Source organism: Calidris pugnax, unplaced genomic scaffold, assembly GCF_001431845.1.
Source record: "Calidris pugnax isolate Ruff unplaced genomic scaffold, ASM143184v1 scaffold30, whole genome shotgun sequence".
NCBI lineage: Eukaryota > Metazoa > Chordata > Aves > Charadriiformes > Scolopacidae > Calidris > Calidris pugnax.
The window spans coordinates 5,266,574-5,286,272 of NW_015090776.1; the positions used below are offsets into that span (position 1 = coordinate 5,266,574).

General features: G+C 48.1%; 2 protein-coding genes across 5 annotated transcripts in view; one reads left to right on the plus strand and one right to left on the minus strand.

Moving 5' to 3' along the window:
• The window catches only part of SETD6 (SET domain containing 6), an 8,276-nt gene extending 3,320 nt beyond the window's left edge, over nucleotides 1-4,956 (plus strand). Inside the window, exons 3-9 of the mRNA XM_014946993.1 lie at nucleotides 5-253; nucleotides 1,167-1,308; nucleotides 2,120-2,314; nucleotides 2,417-2,540; nucleotides 2,851-3,031; nucleotides 3,202-3,344; nucleotides 3,842-4,956. Coding sequence (XP_014802479.1) covers nucleotides 5-253; nucleotides 1,167-1,308; nucleotides 2,120-2,314; nucleotides 2,417-2,540; nucleotides 2,851-3,031; nucleotides 3,202-3,344; nucleotides 3,842-4,153 — 1,346 coding nt within the window. The 3' untranslated portion in view covers nucleotides 4,154-4,956. The remainder of the gene's footprint in view (nucleotides 1-4; nucleotides 254-1,166; nucleotides 1,309-2,119; nucleotides 2,315-2,416; nucleotides 2,541-2,850; nucleotides 3,032-3,201; nucleotides 3,345-3,841) is intronic.
• Nucleotides 4,957-6,409: 1,453 nt separating this feature from the next.
• The window catches only part of CNOT1 (CCR4-NOT transcription complex subunit 1), a 57,942-nt gene continuing 44,652 nt past the window's right edge, over nucleotides 6,410-19,699 (minus strand). For 2 of the 4 annotated variants that reach the window (XM_014948550.1, XM_014948559.1), the window contains exons 35-48: nucleotides 18,757-18,899; nucleotides 18,093-18,201; nucleotides 17,838-18,007; nucleotides 16,679-16,931; nucleotides 13,712-13,960; nucleotides 12,925-13,088; nucleotides 12,530-12,647; nucleotides 11,972-12,073; nucleotides 11,541-11,714; nucleotides 10,078-10,227; nucleotides 9,025-9,205; nucleotides 8,504-8,636; nucleotides 7,788-7,922; nucleotides 6,410-7,629 (exon numbers count right to left, since the gene is read on the minus strand). In XM_014948550.1, the coding sequence (XP_014804036.1) occupies nucleotides 7,551-7,629; nucleotides 7,788-7,922; nucleotides 8,504-8,636; nucleotides 9,025-9,205; nucleotides 10,078-10,227; nucleotides 11,541-11,714; nucleotides 11,972-12,073; nucleotides 12,530-12,647; nucleotides 12,925-13,088; nucleotides 13,712-13,960; nucleotides 16,679-16,931; nucleotides 17,838-18,007; nucleotides 18,093-18,201; nucleotides 18,757-18,899 (2,160 nt within the window). In that variant the 3' untranslated portion in view covers nucleotides 6,410-7,550. The remainder of the gene's footprint in view (nucleotides 7,630-7,787; nucleotides 7,923-8,503; nucleotides 8,637-9,024; nucleotides 9,206-10,077; nucleotides 10,228-11,540; nucleotides 11,715-11,971; nucleotides 12,074-12,529; nucleotides 12,648-12,924; nucleotides 13,089-13,711; nucleotides 13,961-16,678; nucleotides 16,932-17,837; nucleotides 18,008-18,092; nucleotides 18,202-18,756; nucleotides 18,900-19,699) is intronic. The other 2 variants (XM_014948578.1, XM_014948568.1) reach the window with 1 other exon arrangement.

Consider the following 19,699-nt stretch of genomic DNA (forward strand, 5'->3'; position numbering starts at 1 on the left):
CAAGGTGAGACACCACCGACCGTGACACCCCCAAATCTCCCGGGGCGGGGGGTAGGTGTGTGTTTGTCCCCCCCCCTCCACACCCTGACCCGGTTGTGTCCCCCCCAGGTGCGGGTGAGCCGGGCGGGAGCGGTGTCCGGGTACGGGCTGGTGGCGGCGCAGGAGGTGGAGGAGGGGGAGGTGGTGGTGGTGGTGCCCCGCAGCGCCCTGCTCTCCCAGCACAGCACCGCCATCCACCCCCTCCTGCGGGAAGGTGAGCACCCAACAACCCCCCCCGGGGCCTCCCCCACCCCCAAAACCTCCTTCCTGAGGATGGGGAGGGGGAAGGAGTCCTTCCCGATGGAGCCAGAGGGTTGGGGAAGCAAGGAGAGCTTGGAAAGGAAAGGGTTAAGGGTGACCAAAAGGCCAGGTTTTGCCACCCAGGGCATGGTGGGAATGGGGGACTGGGTGGGGACATGGGGGCATCAGAGCTGGATGGAGCCAAACTGCTCCCAAAGCCAAGAGGAGTCCTCCAAGGAAGAGACTTCTTCGCTTTGAAGCCAAGAGGAGTCCCCAAAATTGAAGACTTCTTGGCTTTGAGGGTGGCAGAGCCCTGGAAGGGGCTGCCCAGAGAGGGTGGTGGGGTCTTCTTCTCTGGAGATGCTCCAACCCTCCACCTGGAGGTGTTTCCTGCTGTGAACAGGGATGACCCTGTCTCCAGCAGGGGGTTGGAGGAGATCATCTCCAGAGGTCCCATCACAACCCTGACCATTCTGTGACGCTGCCTCCCTTTCCTGCACACATGGGGTGAAGAACCCAGGTTTGGGACCCCATCGCTTCCCCAGGGAACCCCTTATTGGAGCATCTCTCATCTTTAAGAGACAACCACCCCCTGGGAAGGTGGCCCAGGACAGACACTACTAGAAAAAAAAACCATCAACCAGTTCCTTTCTTGCTGAAGGACCCAAAAACTTGGGGTGAGGAGAGAGAGGCAGGGTCAGGGGGCTCAACCATAGCTCGGGAGCAGCACCTTCTCCTTCAGCTCTTCACCCCAGGAAGGAGACAGGCCATGAGGCTCACGGTACCAGGCTTTGGTTCTTGGAAGGCTTGTTTGTTCTCCAAGAAAAGGACCAAAACCTCAGATGAACTTCATTTTAACTTACTTTTCCTTGTCTCTGGTTGCATAGCCCAGGAGTCCCTGCAGAGCCAGTCTGGGTGGGTGCCCCTCCTGCTGGCCCTGCTGCACGAGTACACGGCCACCAACTCCCACTGGCAGCCTTACTTCTCCCTCTGGCAGGACTTCAGGAGCCTGGATCACCCCATGTTCTGGTAAAGTGACACCGAGGGCGGTGACCCTGGTTTGACAACTGAACGTGGCAGGCACAGCCCAAGGGCTGGCCAGGAGTCCTAAGGTGGGATGTGGTCCTCCTGCATGGTTCAGAGAGGCCAGCTCCGGGGCCACCACCAGCAGAAGGACATGGAGCTGTTGGAGCGGGGCCAGAGGAGGCCCCGGAGATGCTGGGAGGGCTGGAGCCCCTCTGCTGGGAGGGGGGGCTGAGAGAGTTGGGGGGGTTCAGCCTGGAGAAGAGAAGGCTCCGGGGAGACCTTCCAGCCCCTTCCAGTCCCTAAAGAAGGGGGGCTCCAGGAAAGCTGGGGAGGGACTCTGGATCAGGGAGGGGAGCCCCAGGAGGAGGGGAAAGGGTTTGACCCTGCAAGAGGGGAGATGGAGCTGAGCTGTGGGGAAGAACTTGTTTGGTGGGAGGGTGGGGAGAGCCTGGCCCAGGTTGCCCCGAGAAGCTGTGGCTGCCCCTTCCCTGGAGGGGTTCAAGGGCAGGCTGGAGGGGGCTTGGAGCAACCTGGTGTGGTGGGAGGTGTCCCTGCCCAGGGCAGGAGGTGGCACTGGGTGGGCTTTAAGGTCCCTTCCAACCCAGACCATTCTATGATGATTCTATTCTAGCCCCGTGCTGACAATGGCAGTAGCCCAAAGGACTTCCCTACCTGGGGTGGAACTACCTACAGGCATGACCACAAAACAGGACTCCCTAGAGCACCAGAAAGCTGAGATTTTGAAGGAGGAAGGAGTTTATAGAGCCTTCTCCTGGGGCAGATGGAGATAAACCTGCCCTTTTTCTTGCAACAGGCCTGAAGAAGAGCGAACAAGGCTCCTGCAGGGCACAGGCATCCCAGAAGCTGTGGAGAAAGACCTGGCGAACATCCACCTGGAGTACAGCTCCATCATCCTGCCTTTCATGAAGGCCCACCCCACTGTCTTTGACCCCAAGCTGCACACGCTGGAGTTGTACAAGCAGCTGGTGGCATTTGTCATGGCCTACAGGTGAGAACTGAAGAGCAAGGACAAGGAGTAGGGTCACAGGGGGACAGTTAACAGGCTGTGTTACTTAAAAGGTTACTTAAAAGGTCATCTCCCTCATCTTAGCTTTCAGGAACCTTTGGAGGAAGAAGACGAAGATGAGAAGGGGCCCAATCCTCCCATGATGGTGCCTGTAGCAGATATTTTGAATCACGTGGCCAACCACAATGCCAACCTGGAATACTCTCCTGTGAGTGCAGAGCCACCGTGCCAGGCGTAGTCACGGTCCGGTTCCTCTTCACCGTGAAGCCTCCAGGAATGGTGCCCACCAGGGCACCAGGTTCCTCTTCACCATGAGGCCTCTACTTGGTGCCCACCAGAGCAGCAAGTCTGGCTGAGATCTCGTTAATATGAATTTAATTTGCTCAACGTTCTCCCTGTTACATGCCTGGCTTTAGCTAGGAAGAGTGTAGGGTCACCTGATCCTCTTTGAAAAACCTTCTTTCTGCGGGTGGTGGGATCGTGGCAGCTCCGAGAGCCTCTTCTCTCCCCGCTTGCAGCAATGTTTGCGGATGGTGACGACGCGGCCCATCAGGAAAGGGCAGGAGATCTTCAACACCTACGGGCAGATGGCCAACTGGCAGCTCCTCCACATGTACGGCTTCGCCGAGCCCTACCCCGGCAACACCAACGACACGGCTGACATCCAGATGGTGACAGTCCGCCGGGCAGCACTGCAGCGTGAGCGGCACCCACCGCCCCTCGGGGACAGGATGAGGCCAGGGGGGGAGCTCTTAAATAATCCAAGAGTGATGTGAAAAATAAGGCCATTTCTGGGGCTAGGAGTTGGGTTTTCTGCTTCCTGTTCCACTCCCCAAGTTGGGTTTGCAGCTCCGCTGTCTTCTCAACAGGGGCCAGCAGCCAAGCCCAGCAGCAACTGGTCTCGGAGCAGTGGGACTTCTTGTGCCAGCTGGAGATGGTGGGGGAGGAAGGCGCCTTCGTGCTTGGCTGGGATGAGGTGCTGACAGAAGAAGAGCTCTCCACCACCCTGAAGGTAAAGGGGCTTCCAAGGGGGTGGAAGAGCTACGCAAGTATTACAGCTGTAAAACCAGAATGGTTCGGTGAAAGGTTGACAAGCCTGTGAAGGCTTTTTGGTGCTCATGCTCCTGCCTGAAAAGCTGTAGGGAGTGTGGTTGCCCATCTACCAGGTCCTGGTACCATCATCTTCCTCTCCTGAACTAACCACCCTCATGCACTTACGAACTGGTCTAGAGTGGCTCTGGGGCTCCTGCTGTCCTCGAGAGCTTTTCAGCTCTGTAGGTCACAGCTCAGAGGTCCTTCAAGACAGTTCCCAACAGCCAGGTTTGCTGTTTGAATGTTCTTCTAACCCCCAAGTTATTTGTGACGTGGTATTTAAGCCAGTTTTACACCTTTAGTGCAGCCAAGGGATGCTTCCCCTGCTCCATGTGGCCTTCAGACCACACTTCTCTAGAGAAGAAAGCCTGATGTTCTCACACTGCCGGTGACTTCTCTTTTCGTGGCTCATTCCAGGTGCTGTGCATGTCAGAAGAAGAATTCAAGGAGTATAAGGAACAAGACGGCTGGGAAGAGGACAGTGAGGGAGAGGAAAACTCTACCCTTTCCTACCAGGCTCTCTCCAGACTTAAAACCCCTTGCAAGAAGCTCCTTTACGATAGCGTGGTGCTGACCCTGGAGTCCTACGGGTCGGACTTGAAAGCGGAGCAGGACTTGCTGAACAACAAGGAGGCTTATGAGAAGCTGAGCAGAAGGGAGCAGCAAGCTCTGCACGTGCGCTACGGCCAGAAGAGGATCTTGCATCAGCTGCTAGAGCTGGTACGCTAGAAACCTGGCTGTCCCTGGGAAGGAACTGCCCACAACGGTGCTGGGCAAGGGAAGGTCAACCTCTGGCCATCTCTTCCACAGCAGCAAGAACAGATGGTGAGAGGAAATACGGGCACACTTGTCCCTCATACGGCACGTGGCTTTTTAGCTACCTCTACATGAGCTACCTTCCATGGCACAGAAGTGGTTTGGGGTGGTATTATCTTGTGGTGAGAGCTCTGGAGCACAGCTACCACCTTCTTCTAGAGGAGTTAAAACTCAGCTCTCCGAAGAGCTGCTTTAAGAAGGCAGACAGATTATCAAGAGTAACGAGTGGTCTCCCTCATTTGGGATCCAAAATTTAAGGCAAGAAAGAACTGCTCCTTGTCCACATGAAGGTGGAAACCTCAGCAGGCAACTCTTACTTAGAGAGGCTCAGAGTAGACACCTGGCAGGTGGAGATGCCAACACTGACAAACTAAACTCTTAAAATTTTGTTAATACTGAGCATTTTGAAGAGCACGAGCCCATCCGTCCCATCTGGTGTTCATACAGGTTCAGTACAGCAAGATTATTTCCTTTTACCTCTATAAAAGGCCTTTCTGTACAGGCTTGAGAACACTTTCTCTGCCGAGGAGCAGAGTCCCAGCTCTGCTGTAGGCTCAGCATTCCATACACACCCCCACTTCATACAGTTCTTCCCCAAAGAAGGGGAATCACATTTAGCTACAGTAATATTTTTCTCCTCCGGTGTTTTGTCAGGCAAAAACTGCTGAGGTTTGCAGACCAAGCTGTATTTAATAAAGATGCTGTTTCTTATCCAGCCAACGCTGTCTACTTCAACAGGGTGCAAAGCCCCATCTAAAAGGGGCTGGGGGGGGCCTTTGCTGCTGCAGCTCGAAGCACAAACCCAGACTATTTGTGTATATAAAGGTCAGCTACACCCCTACCTGTGCTGCTGGGGGCCAGGGTGGGGTTTTTTTTTTTTTTAATTCTCCTTTTAAAGTGGTGTAGAGTCCAGCCTGCCATCCTGGCTCTTCTCTTCCAAGAGCACACCAGGTTTCAAACTAGGCACACGGTGGATCAAAAAAGTTAAGTCTTCATTTTTGAAACGCCGTTTACTTTGACAGCACCAGCTGCAGGTTCCTCACCTGCCAAGAGAGGGTATGAACTGCAGTGGCCTCCATCCTACCAGCCCAACTTGTGTCACTGGGATTTTAATTTTTTTTTTTTTTTTTTTTGAGTCCTGTTCACCTTCCACCCCCTCTTTTCACCAGCCCAACAGTTGTTAAAGCCTGAAGGGAACCAGCTGTGTGCAGCAGTGTTAGTACAGAACCAGAGAGACCTTGCAGCTTTGGAGTCATTAGGGGAAGTCAATAAGCTCTGCGTATGGTTTGCTAGAGTTAAATGGCAGGAAAAAATAATCCCCTGGCATCTGGACTAGATAAAACTGGTTGCTGCTAATTCTCCATGTCCTAACCCAGTGCAGGAGGAAGAATAAACTTGAGTTGCAACACCAGAACCAAAAAAATTCCAACTTGAAAAGGCTCAATTTCAGTGCAACTACTGATCTGCCAAACCAATGCCAGGGAACTGTAGGAACAGGGAAGAGACTGCTCCTTAAAGCAGAGGCAACGAAAAAACACCACTTCCTAGGAACAGGAACAGCTGGAGAATTCCCCTTGAGCTGCACAGTTGGCAGCTTGGATCTGGTTTTTGCTCTGTGCAGGAAAAGCACAGCCAGGTATCAATCCCTTAAATCTGAGCAGGAAATCCTGACCTCTCCACTCACGTAACAGCAGTCAACTCACTTTTAACAGTTAAACCAGTTCTCTGAAAGAAAGCAGAGAAACTATTTCCTCCTCCCTGCTGGGTTGCACGGCCCAGGCTAAAGGAGTTTGCAGTATGAGCAACCCTGACACCACCTACCCTTATTAAAGCTAACGAGCAACTTGGCACAGCCCCTGGCTGCAGGGAATGTCACCCCATGCAGTCCCCTTTCTGGCACAGCTTTGGCAGAGACAAACTCTGCTCCTCAACGTGCAACTGAGACCTTTCTACCTCCACACAACCTTCCTCTCCTTCTGCACTTCAAAGCGAGTCCCTGCCTACTCATAACAATTCTCCCCTCACCCTGGAAAACAAGCCCAGTTGCTTTCAAAAGGCAGCGCCCAAAACCCACTGGGAAATGGCAGTTTTTGGGTGAAACAGGCTTTGAAAGACCATCAGCTGGGCAGGCAGGAGGGAAGTGGAGAGAATAAGCAGAGTGGCACGTGCTGCATGTCATGACTTTAATGTGTAACTACAGTATGCATACATACAAGAAGTGGGAGAACTAAAGCCCAAGAACTAGAAAGGCTACAAAATACAACACATGGACCAATACTTTACAAAACATTCAAAATCCTTACAAAATGGGCTGTATTGGTCCTTTGGGTTTTTTTTGTTTTGTTGTGTTTTTTTTTTTCTTTTGGTTTTCTTTTGTTTTGTTTTTTTTTTTTTTTTTTTTTTTTTTCTTTTTTTTTTTTTTTTTTTTACAAACTTATACTGTGTGGTCACAGGACGGGGGGCGTGGGAAAAGGTCTAGATTTAACCCCCCACCTTCCAAAATTTACAAGTGTCCAAAAAAAAAAAAAAAAGGAAAAAAGAAGCTATAGGCCTGGTCTCTGGTTTCTTTACTAAAAACGGCTGACCCTCTCCCAAAGGGCCTGAGGTGTGTCTTCTCCAACAGAAAGGAGGCATTCTCTGCCTGCAGCTCCACTTGCTGTCTGTCAGCATTTGATGAGGGTGGGTGGAGAGGGCAAAGCAACTCTGAACCTTAACCCCCCCATCCCTCACCCCTCCCCTGCTCCCATCCTATTCCCATATTCCAAACACATCCACCCCCTTTTTTTTTTTCTTTTCCTTTTTTTGTGTGTAAAACAACTGAAGTGATTTAAAGGTCCCCCATCCACATAAAGAAAAATAAGTTACATAATATTAGAACTGGCTTTTCCATATTCTTTGGGAGTCTGGGAATGTCAGGACAAGGAGGTTTGCCCCAGACAAGTGCTTGGCATCAGCAGCTGCCCCTTTATTACACGCTGGACAGGCACCAGTTACCCAACCTGCCTTTTACACAATTTGCACAAACCCAGAAGTCCAGACAAAACGTTTCCGTTCCTTGTATTTACACTAGTTCAAAATGATATTCACAGCATCTTCTGAATTTTGGCCAAAAAAAAAAGTCAAAAAAAAAAAATAATTTGTTTCAAACTTTGGAACGTGCCCACAATAAGACTTTCAACCCAGGGTCTCGTCGCGTCTACCCAATCGAGGGGGGCTGGGAAGGTCAGGAGGAGCCTTACGGAGTTCTTCTGCCGGTTGGTGGGACGGGGGCCTCCAGGCTGGCACATTTACAACACGAGATGTGGCTGGTCTAACTGGCACCCGTCCCTTCCATCACTTGCTGGGCCTGTTTCTGCCCCATGCAGCACTGTGCAACCGACTGGAACAACCTGAAGGCAGAAGCAAAGCGGAGTTACATGTGTTTTACGGCAGTGAACCGTCCTTCCGCTACCAAGCACCAAATTCTCAGGGTGTATCTCAGCCCCTGCCTCAGTTATTTAGTTAGTTAGTTATTTTTTAGTGATTTTTACAGATAAGTTATACTCACTTTTCAATTTCTGGAGCGCAGTGAACAAACTCGTGGTTCCAGAACTTAAACGCTGGGTTTTTTATCAGCTCAATGAAAGTAATGAGGAGGCCCCAGGGATGAGGCCTATTTACAATCAATCGTTCCAAGAGAACCCTGAAATCCAAAAGTAAAAACATTAGAGCTCAAAGGTCTGATATAAACATGAAAGAGAAGTGAAAGGAAGGACATGGATCTGTAGGAGCAGGGCTGGAGGAGGCCCCGGAGATGCTGGGAGGGCTGGAGCCCCTCTGCTGGGAGGGGGGGCTGAGAGAGTTGGGGGGTTCAGCCTGGAGAAGAGAAGGCTCCGGGGAGACCTTCCAGCCCCTTCCAGTCCCTCAAGGGGCTCCAGGAAAGCTGGGACCAGAGGGACTCTGGATGAGGGAGGGGAGCCCTAGGAGGAGGGGGAAGGGTTTGACCCTGCAAGAGGGGAGATGGAGCTGAGCTGTGGGGAAGAACTTGTTTGGTGGGAGGGTGGTGAGAGCCTGGCCCAGGTTGGCCAGAGAAGCTGTGGCTGCCCCATCCCTGGAGGGGTTCAAGGGCAGGTTGGAGGGGGCTTGGAGCAACCTGGTGTGGTGGGAGGTGTCCCTGCCCAGGGCAGGGGCGGCACTGGATGGTCTCCAAGGTCCCTTCCAGCCCAAACCATACCATTCTATGATTAAGCTGAACGCTGACAAGTGAGACACCTTCCCCCTCACCTGGTGATCTGCTCCTGGATGGCCTCAGTGTTGGCCTCGGCGAACAGGTAGAGCATGGTGCAACTGAAGTAGTGGGTGTGACTGTTGGGATAGCGCAGCTGGTTGGCAATTGCGTTCAAGAAGAGGTACCGGCCTGCAGAAGAGGACCAGAGAGCACATACAGCTTTCCTTACACAAAAAGGAATCCAGCAGCAACGAGTATTGCTTCAGATTTAAGGCACAAGCCTGTCTTACGAAGGCAGGTACAAGAAACAAAAGCAACTCTAGATACGAAAAACCCAGGCTGATGGGGCTGTGTCAATTCATTTCGACCTCATCAAACTTATTTCTCATTCCTTTTAATACCACGAACATTGGGTTTTAATATTGCTCCTGTATTGAGAGTTTAATGTTCTAACGGAGCACTATTTATTGTGAGCTTAAGCAGCAGCTACCTGAAATAATCTATATTTTTCATAGCTCAAACAGAGAATCTGGTGTTAAATTGGAGATGGCGTGAACTAGAAGTGTTTCCAGCTCACCTTCAGTGTCCAGGTCCACTGCCAAGTTCTGGAAGATGTCCATGTGAGCTGAGTGGGTGATGGTGCTCATAGAGGGTGTGCTGCCTTTGTTGTGGATGTGCGCAATAGCTTGAGTACCGACGTAGAGCACCAGTGCATTAATCAGCTGGATGTTGTAGCGGTTCCCGGGTTCGTTTGAGACCTAATAGCAAAGATAAGAAAGGAATTAACATCCTTTATTCCTCCAGCCATGGAAGGTACAGCACGTACAACAGCAGCAGCCGAGGATCTTGCTTGATTATAAACACAACAAGAGGCTCGGACATCCACAAACTGAATGTGGCATTTATCTTTCTGTAATAAAGCAGTTTTATATATAATATTCAAAAGCATCAGTAAAGTGCTGACAGACCCAAGAGACATTTTTTCTACTCCCTGCCTAAAAAAATTTGGTGAAGGCAATCCGAATTCACCACCTTTGGTGAATTTGCCTTCTAAAAATTTGCCTTTTTTAACCCTTTAAGAATTAGATCCACAGATTCCTATAACAATGAGTCCATTCGGAGCCAAAATTTAATCCGATTTTAAAAAAAAACACACTCCATTCAATAAAACCCTTTGAATCTCAGCCAATGCCTGGATAAACAGTGCTGGAATCATGTGATGGAAGCCACAAGACTCTTCGTCACCCAGTGGTTGAGGAGAAAAAAAAAAAAAGAGCAAGCTTGGTGCAATCAGCTCTGAGTACATTCTTCAGGAAAGATCTGCACTACAGACACACAAGCAGAGTGTCTAACTTTTAGATAACCTTACATTTTCATTTGCACGAGCATTTGGCAGCTCGTGTAGATAAAACCAACTGCTTTTAAATCACAATGTTCCTCTTCCCTTAAGTTCCACCTGGCTGAAACTACTTAAACCTTCCTTCTAGGGAGCGGTAGAAGAATTAGCCAGAGAAGTGTGGATTCTCACAGGCTTCCCTACTGCCTGGAACACCTTCTTGCTACACACCAACAAAATTCCTGCAAGAAAGGAGGTGTTGAAATCCATGCTCCTCAGAAACCAGGCACTCACTTGTAGGTTGCTGCGCAAGTCAGACAGGAAAGTGACGGGGGATCGGGTTTTGAGATAGGAATCCAAATCTTTCTTGAACTGAGGTGGCATCACTCCGGTGAAATTCGTGAGGATTCGTGGAGCAATATTAATCTCACTTAACATGTCCACCTGTCAAGAGAAAACCCAGTCAGCAAAACCAGGAGCAATCTCTAAAGGAACAAATTGCAGAAGCAGATCATTAAGTGGTATTACGCCAACTGCTGCTGTTGACCACTTTTTCCTACCAGCAAGGAGAAGGGAACACTAGATTTTTGCAGATTTCAGCAGAAACTTGGTCTCTAATGTGCAAAGTTCTTAGATGGCTGTCTCAAAGACTTGAAAGTAGAGGATAAAAGAATTAAAGGGCGACAGCCGTAGGGGAATTCAGTCACTGCCTTTGAAGTCTCCCTATCTACGCTCAAGACAGTTTGGTAGTTTGAAAAAGTACAAATATCCACACAAGTCAAGAACAGCCTTCCTACAGTCTGAAGAATGCTCTGAATGAGGACTGCAGCTTCGTTCCCATCACTCTGCAGAGCTCAGGCACGGGAGAACAACGGGAGGCGGCTTTGGCAGTGTGAGAAAGTTCACTTCTCCACAGTCCATGATTAGAGGCTGGCATACACCCAAAGATTTAATTAGGTAACATTAACACTGCTCAAAGCCTCTTCCCATTATGCAAGAGGCTTGCTTCAGACCGGTGGTTTATCGCATCGTTTTCAAGATAAGGTGGTGTCCCTGTTTCTCATCAAGAAGTATTTACAGTTACATAGTGCTCTTCAACAATGAGTCAACTGAGCTCCAGTGGCCACGGATCCTCCTGAGCACAAGCCACACAATCCTGTACGAGCTGAACAAAACTGAGAGCAGAACTGCTGGCAGAACTTTCCAACAGCAAAGCCACCTGCTGAAGTCAGCTGTTTCTCAGTGTCAAATGAGACAGTGACATGATAAAGATGCCGTCGGTCCAACACCGGCAGATCTAGAGACAGCATCAAGTCGGTCTCCCTTTGGAAAAAGAAGATTCTTCTGGTTTTCCGCACAAAGCTGGGTTCCTGACACGGTTCTCATGGAAAGAGTCCTGTCCTTTCAGGTGGAGCTGGCACAGACCTCACAGACACACTAAATATCTATGGGTGCCTGCAAAGCCACCCAGACCAGCGTCACACGTTAAGCTCCCAACCGCAACACATTCCATGGCGATGTGCTCTACAGAACAAGGATGACATCCTGCTCTGTAAGGAATCTCTCAAACACTGAACATTATAAACATAATTCAAACCTTTAAAGAAGGCTGTTCTGCCAGCTGCTACATCACTTCAGTTTCCAACTACCTGTTAATTTTTGAATGGTTGCATTCATTCAAGCAACAGCTTCATTTTTCCCAAAACGTCACAGCCTCTGTCCCAAAAAACCCCAAAGCTTCCCATTATCAATCCTACCTTTAGATTGGGGGTGAAGGGGTCTGGAAGCCTCATGTTCCGTGGGAAGGCACTCAGGATCAGATTCCTTAGCTGAATACAGTTAGGTGGGATCACGTCACAGAACCCATAGTGGTAGTCACATAGAAATTCTGGGAAATCATGCAACAAGACCAGCAACACACGCAGAGTGCCCTGTGAATATAGAATAGAATATAAACGAGGTGTGTAGCTGTTGGAACTGCCCAAGAGCTTGCAGAGCCATCCTTCCACGTCACATGGTTAACAGTAACAGGAAGAAATTAATCTGGGAAGGCAGCCCGTTTCTGTCCCACACCACATTTGTATTTTAAGATATAAATTATAACAGAAGAGTACATCTATTTTGCTACCACAATACTCCTACTTTCAGATAACTTCAGTTGGAAGTCTACTAGCTGACATTGTTTTACCTTGTAAAGAATTTGCATAGGTTTGGTGAGTTCCACATTTCTAAGGAAAGGAGCCAAGTACTTGAAAAGATCGATCAGTAACTGGGCGTACATTGGCCAACCCTGTCAAAGAGAAAAACAGCAGGTGGAAAACGGGCAATGAAGAGCAGTTATCTTAAGTTCAAAAGTATAATTAGGCTGGTTTTCATATAAAGGTACTGCTAGCTCTAGCAGCAAGAGCAGCACAGCTCATCTCAGGAGCCTTCGCTGCACATCACCCCCTAGGAGTGTTTCCAGAACACTCAACGTGCCCCAGCGAGCTGAGAGTATTTGGTCTAGATCACAGATCTTCCAGACTCTGACAAAGGCATGTTTATTTAATTCAATTCAGCCTATATTCCATAATTTATCGCCAACAAAGACTCTCCTCCATGCAGTTAGGTGACTGTGAATATGGAAGACAACAACAACAGAACAGCCATGCTACTAAGTGCACTCCGAGAGAGGCAAAACAGCACCACACCAGATTAAGCATCCGTGTGAGCTTTTTAATTCAGAAGAGATAAACTGCAGCCACACCTTCTGCTGTGGTGTATGTGCCAGCATTCTTGCAATAAATATCCGATGGGAGATCAGTTCCAGCCAGGCATAAACAAAACCTGGAGCTTTTGTAGGCCTCAGGATGTGAAATGTGTTACTGAAAGAAAAGTTAGAGCAGGTTAGAAGTGCACAGCAATAAGATTGCTTTTCATAACATTGAGGGGAAAAAACATACACAGCCCTAAAAGCAAGGCATTTTTAGCATCTTGGGGTTTATCAGTCATCTTCCTTAAAACAAGCAAGTGGACAGTCTATAAGGAGAACCAGTTATTCCGAACGTGATTAAGCCACCACAAAGGAACAGCCTTTAGATGAAAAAAAAACTTGATCCTGACAGGAAAGGATGAGCTTTATGGTGAGGCTCAAATACGTACCAGAAAGCTGTGAGGGTCTGGAAGTTGATGGTCTCCAGCACGTGCTCAGGAGCATTTAATTCCAACAGCAACATGATGAAAATGCGATGGTAAGGAAGCTGCTGAAACTCACTCTGCCGAACGTCATGGTCTTGCAGAAGAACTCCCACAACGATACCAAGAACCTAAAGAGATTGAGATATTTCAGTGGTGACAGCAAGAATTTCTTTGCACGTCAGACCATAGCTAATCCTTTTACAAAAAGTAAAAAAAAATAAATAAATAGGTTCTAACAAGAACTAAAATTTTATTTCTTGGAAGCATTATGTGAATTTCTATTCTAATCTGTATCAGCAGCTCCAAACCACTATACTTTGCTCTCCCTGTCCCACAGATCACAGTCACAACGACTGACTGGGCAGTGCTGGAAGGTCTTAGGGAGTTAAGAACATCTAAATAAACCAAGGAGTATAAGAGGGCAGGCAAGTCCTCAAAATCAAGGCAGATACCCAGGAATCACCAACCTTATCCACGCTTTCTAATGCCTCAAAAGAACAACAGTTGACTTTTTTGTTTCAAGGCAAAAAGGTGAATTTCAGGTTTGTTTGATACAAAATCTGTGTGAATGAGGAAGCCACCACGCATCCTGATGAAACTCCAAAGTTGCACTTCAGTGACCAGCCTGCTAAAGGCCTCATCTAGTATTTTTGCAGTAGCCTGCACTAAGTTCTCCATTTCCCATTTATCAGCTAAGAGCATGCCAAAATTATGCCCTTCGAATGCAACAAGTAGAAAAAGGGTTCCCGACCTTGTTCAGGAGGTTGATCTTTGTGACTGTGTTGGTGGCCTCCCCCGAGTGCTTCACCAGCAGCGCGATAAGTCGCACGAAGGCATCCAGATTGTGGTAGCACTTGGCTCGAATCATGGTGGGGTTGGCAGCAGGGTTGTGCTGCTGCTCGGCCTGAGCCCGATAGCTGATTTCAACGCACATTTCCGTGCAAAGGCGGAAAAAACGGGTGATCAGGTCATCTGTTTTCAGGATCCCTTGCTGGTGCATCTAGCCGGGAGAGGAGAAAATGTCAGAACCACCACCACAGAAAGGCCATTTTTACAACTCATTTCCAACAACACACATTTTAACAAAGCACCCATCCTGCCTGGCACAATGAGTTTTTACCCCACTCTCAAGAAAGATGGGCACAAGCTATTTCTCCTACTACTTCCCCCAAGATGAATATTTTCAAGGCAACTTGAGGGTGGCAACATAATTTTAGCAAAGACATATAGTCCCAAATAAGAGTCTTTTTGATCCCAGTTCTTTCCAACCATCAGCATAGCTGAGGAGCCTGCTGAGTATCAGGTTTGCCACCAGCAGAACACACATACGTATATATATATATATTTATATAAAAAAAAGAGACCTCCTTTTATTACCCACAGTCTTAAAAGCCATCAAAACGACACAAATTACACTGCAGGAAGCCTCTGGGTTTTGAATAAAGTGTCTTTCTTCTGAACTCCCACTGCGCAGACATGAAGCAACAGAAACAGCAGAATTGCCAACTCTTGGGGAAATTCTAGTGTTTCTGGAGAAACTTTTTTTTAAAAAAAAATGAATTCACGTATCTGCCTTCAAAGTTCTGTGCTCCTTCCTGTCCTAAAGACCAGCGGAGAGGAAGCAACAGTTGATTTAAGCATCCAAAATTATGGTCATTTAAGCTCAGTAATAAAACTTTGATTAATGCAGTTATTAAAAAAACCACTCCTTTAAAACCCATAGCTAAAGCCTGTAAGGAAAAAAAAAAAAATATATATATATAAAGACTGCACTTTGATATATTTCAATTGCTATTTCAAGTCTGACCAAATCCATACAAGAGGTAAGCAAACAAGCGTGATGTAAGAGCGAAGCAGGACAAAAGTGCACTATTATGAGCACACGAAACATGCTTTACATTTAAGGTATAAAAAGGAGCGAGGCAAAGAGATAAAACTTTTTTTTTTTTTTTAAAAAAAGTGGGCTTAACACAAGACCTGTTAAAAACATTCAAAAAAAGATGCTATGAGTAGAAGTCAGACCTACAGAAAGCTGGCTCCAAGCCAGCACACAAGGACACTGAAGTGACATGGAAAAAAAAAATAAAAAATCACTGCTTTGGTCAAGATCTTTAGGGATACTTGGTAGCTTGAACTTTTTTTTGTTAGAAGCTGCAAAATCTGTAGCATTTCTGTGGTATTATCACAGAAGTTTAAAGAGAACACAATGGAAACAGACTAAGTTGGGGTCTTCCTTGCAGCCGCAGCCACGGAGATGCCAGGAATGCAGTTTTAGGAAGGTGACTGCAGTTACATGGGGAGTTTGTGACCACACAGAATCACAGATCCCATGGGGTTGGAAGGGACCTCTGGAAATCATCTAGTCCAACCCCCTGCCAAAGCAGGGCCACCCAGAGCAGGTCCCACAGGAACGTGTCCAGGTGGGGTTGGAATGTCTCCAGAGAAGGAGACTCCACCACCTCCCTGGGCAGCCTCTGCCAGGGCTCTGCCACCCTCACAGCAAAGAACTTCCTCCTCATCTTTAGGTGGAACTTCTTATATTCAAATATGGGCCCATTTCCTCTTGTCCTGTCCCTGGGCACCACTGAAAAAAGACCGGCCCCATCCTCTTGACACCCTCCCTTAGAGTATTTCTAACCATTGATCAGATCCCCCCTCAGCCTTCTCTTCTCCAGACTCAAAAGCCCCAAGTCCCTCAGCCTCTCCTCGGAAGGGAGATGCTCCAGGCCCCTCATCATCTCTGTAGCCTCTGCTGTCCCCTCTCCAGCAGTTCCCTGTCCCTCTGGAACTGGGGAGCCCAGAACTGGTCCCAGTGCTCCAGCTGGGGCCTCCCCAGGGCAGAGCAGAGGGGCAGGATGACCTCCCTCCACCTGCTGCTCATACTCTTCCTGATGCCCCCCAGGATGCCATTGGCCTTCTTGGCCACAAGGGCCCATTGCTGGCTCATGGTCATCCTATTGTCCACCAGGACTCCCAGGTCTTTCTCCTCAGAGCTGCTCTCCAGCAGGTCACCAACCTGTCCTGGTGCAGGGGGTTATTCCTCCTAACACATGTTGGGCTACTGAGGGCATTTCCCTTCTTGGCCACACCTGGAGGGCAGATGTTTGCCATTCATCACAGCTGGGAAAGTGCACAGGAGTGAAAGGTTGCAGGCTGTTTAAATTTAGGGACCACTTTAGCTAATGAAGTTTCAAGTCTTTCATCACTCTAATGATTCCAGTTAGAAAAAGGACTCCCTCATTCATGGGGTCTGAAAAAATTCACCTGTGTCTCCATCTATTAACAATTTCCTACTGTAGGCTCTCAGAGCTTTTACTGTCACCCATAAGGAGCAACACTCAGTCATGCTTCATGATGCAGCTGTTGGGAATAGTTCTGACATGCTCCATCTCAGCCAAATTTCTTTTCCCCCCAGACTTAGCCCAAAACTCATGGTTCTGAAGCGACAGCTTGTTCCTACAGTGGCTGGAAAACGTTATCTATTTCTTTTCCCCCCAGACTTAGCCCAAAACTCATGGTTCTGAAGCGACAGCTTGTTCCTACAGTGGCTGGAAAACGTGATTTGGTGAAGGACAGGAGTTTCTATTAGCTTTACCATCAAAAACAGTCAAAACGTTGATAGTCAACTGTCAAGTTTCAAAAGGATGCCTAACATAGGTTATAACACTGCTTTAAAAATGGAGGGCGTCACACCCTACTTATGTTGAATAAAAAGCACCTTTCTTTCCAAAAGCTCTACCTGTCCAACAAACGCAGAGAACGCTTTGGTGCTGTCACGGCCCGCCGCAGCGGAGTGGTAGAGGTTCACCCACTCCCTCAGCAGGTACTCGGCCTTCTCCCTCAGACCCGGCGGATCGTCGTACTCCGAGGCTTGGGAAATTCCCGAGTGCATCATGAAATTGGGACCTCCATGAGCACGGTCAATCATGGCTTCGTAGTTTGATCGGACCACTTCCATCAGCTGGGGTAATCTAAGGCAGCGGAGCAGAGCAAGAGCCGGGTTAGAATTTCTCCTCCTCCTCCCCCCAGAAGGGGCAGGAACCGGAAGGTCAGACAAATATAGTTGGAAAAAAGCCAATTATTTCTTATACTACATCTTCGTATCTTCCTATTTGAAGGAATAGCAGGAAGGAGTCATGAAAGCAGATACATCTATGAAGAAAGAAGGAACGCTGAAGTCATACAAGCTTTGAAGTTCTGCTCCAATTCATAGAGCAACGTGCTGCGACAAAGCACCACACGTAATAGAAATGCCTTCACTTTTGCAGACTTCAGAAGCCCTAAAATGCTCTAGTGCTGGCATCTCGCTGTCTCAAACAGCCTGGCTAGGGCTCCCCCAAGCTCCAATCCACATCCCTCTCAAACACAGCAGCAAGTGCTGCCACCTTAGTAACAGGTCATTTCCAGGTGCTGCCCAGTTATCTGCTGGTGGATACACAAGCCACGTTGAGACTGGGGGGGTCATCACTTCGTAGATAATCTTAACACAAAGCTGTCTAAAGAAACAGAAAGGATTGTCTAATTTGATGAATTGCATGTGATTAACAAACAACCTTATTAACACCTAGATATTTAAAATGTAAACAGGTAAGAATACTGCCTGAATTTGAGATAAAGCAGGAATTCAAGTGAGTTTCTCACAGTTTCACAGTATTTTGGAGCACAGACAGACTTTCCCACTCAAGCATTCAGCTTGACACCATGCTGCAGCTGCCTTTATTTTGACATAAAATCAGCACAACTGCTTGAGAGTGACAGTTTAAACCACCGAAGGACTGCAGCCCTAGAGAAAATGGAAAGCTGTATGATTGAGTGATACGAGGCGTTGCCTAGATATGATTTCAAATCATAGAGGAGCCTGAGAAGTTGAATCTCACCCTTCTGGGGCGTTTCCTCTGGAATGAGCATTAATCCTCATGAGTGTCTCAATGGTGTGGAACAGATCTGCCTCCGTTACGTGGGCGACACTCCTCTCATCCACCAACAGGATCTTTACCAACTGCATGGCAAAGGCCACAGCCATGTAGTTCAAGCCGTTCTCCATCGACTGTCAACACAAAAAGAGCAATTAAAGCACAAATCTCACAGTGGGCTGGCTGTCACTCTTGTCTGGAAGAGCAGGTTGCCTTTACCTGTGCCAAGTGAAGGTCGTACTGCTGCATGTTCACGAGGTGGTTGCGGATGAGCAGCTCCACAGCTTCCACGTTGTACTTGTACTCATCTCTGCATTCAATCAGGCACCTGAAAATTGGACTTCTTTTAACGAGCGTACTTACACAACACAGCTCAAGCAAAGCAACTCAAATCTAACACTGCAGAAACTGTGCCGTTCACTGGGATTCGTGACTTGGCTCTTCTAGAGCATTCTCTAATACTTTTGGGCTCAGAAACAGGCAGCAGCCTCAAGCATTTATTGGGTCACAACAGCCCTTCAAAAGCTTCACTTTATTAAGGTAAGCAGCCTCTCTTCTGAGGACAAAGCAGTGCTTCTGCTGCGGGCATATGCCACATCACCTAGTTTGTGACAGCACGTGGAGACATCCTCTGTAAAATGAGGTAAAAACCCCAGAGCATCTCTAATGTGGAATGTTATTAAAGATTCCTATCACATTCGAGGATGAAGCAGCATTAAATCAGAAGATCTAGTTACTTTTGACCGGAAAAAGCTGGTTGGTTTTTTGCCTATCCAAATCGCAGCAATGCAAAAATACTAACAGGCAAGTGATTCAGGATAACACAGCGACTCCCAAAAGATGATGAAAGCTACAGCAACGTTCTTACTGTCTCAAAACTGACCTGGTGATTTGTTTATTACACCACGGAGACCCGTACGCCCGGCCGTCCTGCAGAGCCTTCAGCACAAGCAGGTGACACTCGCGGTAGCGAAGCAGGAGGTCGGCATCTGCCCCGCTGGTGGCATCCAGTAAGCCCTCTACAGCCTAGAACAGATGCAACCTGTTAGCAGAGGAGAAAACAAGTCCTCTTCCAAATCTTCTGCAGGTTAGACCAGCAAGAGTTATCACCAGAAGACTCAGCAGACATGTTCAAAAAACCAATTTAGTTATTGTGCTGGCCCCTTGATAAGGATATGTGAGATTTTGTGAGCTATGACAGCATCTAGTACACAGCTGGGCTACCACTATCAAGCCTTTGGGCTCATTGTGCCCCACTGGTTTTATACACACCCCAAGGAGTATTAAAGACTGCATGAGTTTGTGCTGCAGCTTCTGTAAACCTCCTCATGAGCAGTTCCACATAAAGCTCACAAAAAACTACCTGAAAGAATATTTACAGAACCTGCCAGAGGTCAGCTCTTGGGTTCCTTAGACCAAGAGCTGCAGCACTCAGAAATGCATCTGCGCATCTATAGCAAACGGAAGATGAGCCTTACAGGGGCAGCACATTTTATGTGGTCAAGCCCTAGTCAGGACTAGATCCTTTAATAAGCACAAGCACTATCAGTCAAGAACAAAGAGCCTCCCTTGAAGTGGTTTCCAGCTTCCAGTTACTTTTGTTTTGCTGCTGCTGTTGTTGCATCCTGGTACAGAGAGCTCAGTGTCCTTCCACTGGACTCAAAGGGACCATTTTCCACATCCCTCACCACACTCAGAGATCACAGCAATGTTCCCCAACTGGTACTGTCTGCTCCTCCTGGCTGGGCTGGAGTTAATTCTCTTCCCAGCAGCCCCTACGGTGCTGCGCTTTGGATCTGCAGCTGAAGAGGCGCTGGCAGCCGCAG